The sequence below is a fragment of the Sardina pilchardus genome, chromosome 21, assembly GCF_963854185.1.
Source record: "Sardina pilchardus chromosome 21, fSarPil1.1, whole genome shotgun sequence".
Lineage (NCBI taxonomy): Eukaryota > Metazoa > Chordata > Actinopteri > Clupeiformes > Clupeidae > Sardina > Sardina pilchardus.
Window position 1 is genome coordinate 21,264,189 of NC_085014.1, and position 2,500 is coordinate 21,266,688.

At 45.4% G+C, this 2,500-nt stretch overlaps 1 protein-coding gene across 5 annotated transcripts in view; it reads right to left on the bottom strand.

Annotated features, from left to right (window-relative positions):
• The window catches only part of slc2a9l2 (solute carrier family 2 member 9, like 2), a 145,007-nt gene that overhangs the window by 23,715 nt on the left and 118,792 nt on the right, over positions 1-2,500 (bottom strand). For all 5 annotated transcript variants that reach the window (XM_062524337.1, XM_062524338.1, XM_062524336.1 and 2 more), the window contains exon 12: positions 1,175-1,302. In XM_062524337.1, the coding sequence (XP_062380321.1) occupies positions 1,175-1,302 (128 nt within the window). The remainder of the gene's footprint in view (positions 1-1,174; positions 1,303-2,500) is intronic.

The window sequence follows — 2,500 nt, forward strand, 5'->3', positions numbered from 1 at the left end:
GATGTAATGGTTGATCAATTTGCTTAGTCTCTACTAGTTCTAAAGAAAATGCCATGGTTACCCATTTGCAAAGAGACTTGGCATCATAGATCACACTGCAGGTGCTAAAGTGAATATTGAACCGGCCCCGTGTGCATATTCATCACAACAAGCCATCCAAGCATTATTTTGTTCACCAGTGAGAATCCTTACTTCCATTCTCGAGATCAGCTTTTCACAAGCAGCAAAGTGGCAAAAAGCCAAAATGTGGTGCACTTTGCTCAGTGCAGCGGTAGACCAGTTCTTGCGCGCACAAGCCATTGAAACTAATGGGCTTGATATCGCAGCGCTGCTGTTTACGCGTGTAGTGTGAACCCCACTTAAGGCGGGCGCATGTCCCAGCACCTGTAAGGCTTAGGTAAATTAGGGCTTTAAAGGCCCCCCGTCGCTTCTCCGTAAAGGAGCCCGCGCCTTTGAAGATCAGCCCACTGGCTTCAGAAAAAGTGCTCCCAAGATGGAGCTGTAGCAGACACCACTTTAAAGTCATCTGTACCACACAAGGGAGCGTGCCTCAGGTATTTTTTTTATTTCATCTCTCTCTCTCTCTCTCTCTCTCTCTCTCTCTCTCTCTCTCTCTTTCTTTCTCTCTCTCTCTCTCTCTTGGTCTCTCTCTCACTCACTCTTTCACTCTCTCGCTCTCTCTTTTTTGAAAAGCCTGTGGTAAGAGCAAGCTGATGAGCAGGGAAAAGTCACAGTTTGAGAGATTAAAGCGGAACAGAAGATGACGCCGGGCAAAGTTCATCTCTTTTTTATAAAGTGGCAAACGAGAGAGATAGGAGACGCAGGGACGAGGAGGACGAGGAGGAGGAGCAGCAGGCTTGGCTCCCGTGAGCTGAGCATTTTACAGTCTGAATGTGAGTGTGGATAAGCCACCACATCTGCATACAGTACACATGCTCTCCACGTCTACTGGAGTCTCTTAAGTGATACATTTTTCACCTACTATGGGTGCGCAAATATGGAATATCAAAGCAAAATTCAACATCTTTCATCAAAAATAACTATGGATCGAATGGTATCATATCGATGAGCCATTGTTATATTTCATACCCCACCACACATTCAGAAAAAAAATGTGCGCGCGCGCACACACACACACACGCACACACACACACACACACACACCAAGACATACCTGAATGAAAGGAAACAGGAGGCCGACAGCAAAGTTGGCGAGCCAGTTCATAGTTCCTGCTATCATGAAGGCAGCTGAACGATAGGACTGTTCAAACAGCTCACCAGTCAGGATGAAGGGAATACCACCTGCAGAGGAAACACAACAAACACAAAAAGTCAGCCAAAGTCTGATGATATGTCACACTTTTTTGCTCAAAAACTCGAAATCGACTTCCCACAGCACTGTACATCATTTTTGTCTGCAACAACCACAACAAACCTTTGCAAGATCCCAAAGGGACTGACAATCCCGAGAAGACAATCCAATGATGGAATGCAACATGGGACACATTTACACTGCAGCTTCCACTACACAATCCGTCATCTTCATCATCATCATCATCATCATAATCATCATCATCATCATCAAAATCAGAATCAGCTTTATTGGCCAGGTTTGCATAAACAAACAAGGAATTTGACTCCGAATAATCATCATCAGCATCATCACATCAGTGACTCTTATTCATTTGACCGAAGGTGCTAAATGCGGAAAACACACTATAGGTAAACATTACCATTGCATTGGAGACTTTTAACACACTACAAGAGCAGATGTGGTTTCAAGGACTGGATCAAATCACCAGTCTTTTACAATACACACTATGGCAGTGCAGAGGTAAAAAAATATATATATATATACAGACGTAGACAGAGAGTCCAGGGATCTGCCTCATCGTCATGCCGGCAGTTTCCTCTTAGAGATAAATCCCAAAGAGCACTTTAAACACAATCACACTCAGCTGGACGCTAATCCAAATCAGGGGCAGAAATGGGGCAAAGGGCACAGCGCAGGATGACCACGGAAGTGTGTCAGGGTGACGGGATTTACCAGGCCACGCAGAAAGGGCACTCATGTGAATTCATTCACTCGCACAGGCACGTGCACACACACACACACACACACACACACACACACGGCTCCACGGGGGTCACAGAGCAAACAGTGGATCTGGCAGGAAAAGTAGGATTAGGGAGTGAAAACACCCCAATGCATCTCCCAATGCATCTCCCTCGCCATTAGAAGAGGAGGAGGACAGGCACTCATATACCTCCAGCTGACTGCCTCTGTGGAAGAGGACAGGTGTTTGTAAACAGAAGTATAAAATATAGAGGAGAGGACCGAGGGTGATGAATCTTGAATTTCATCACCCGTCACCTTATTTTTGGTTTGGCAGCACCAAATAATAGGGCTCGGTTTGACACAAGGAAGAAACTTGTCTTTTTTGGGCTTTCCGTGTGGTAACATAAGACGAAAAAACACGACTGCCCAGGTTCAAAATCC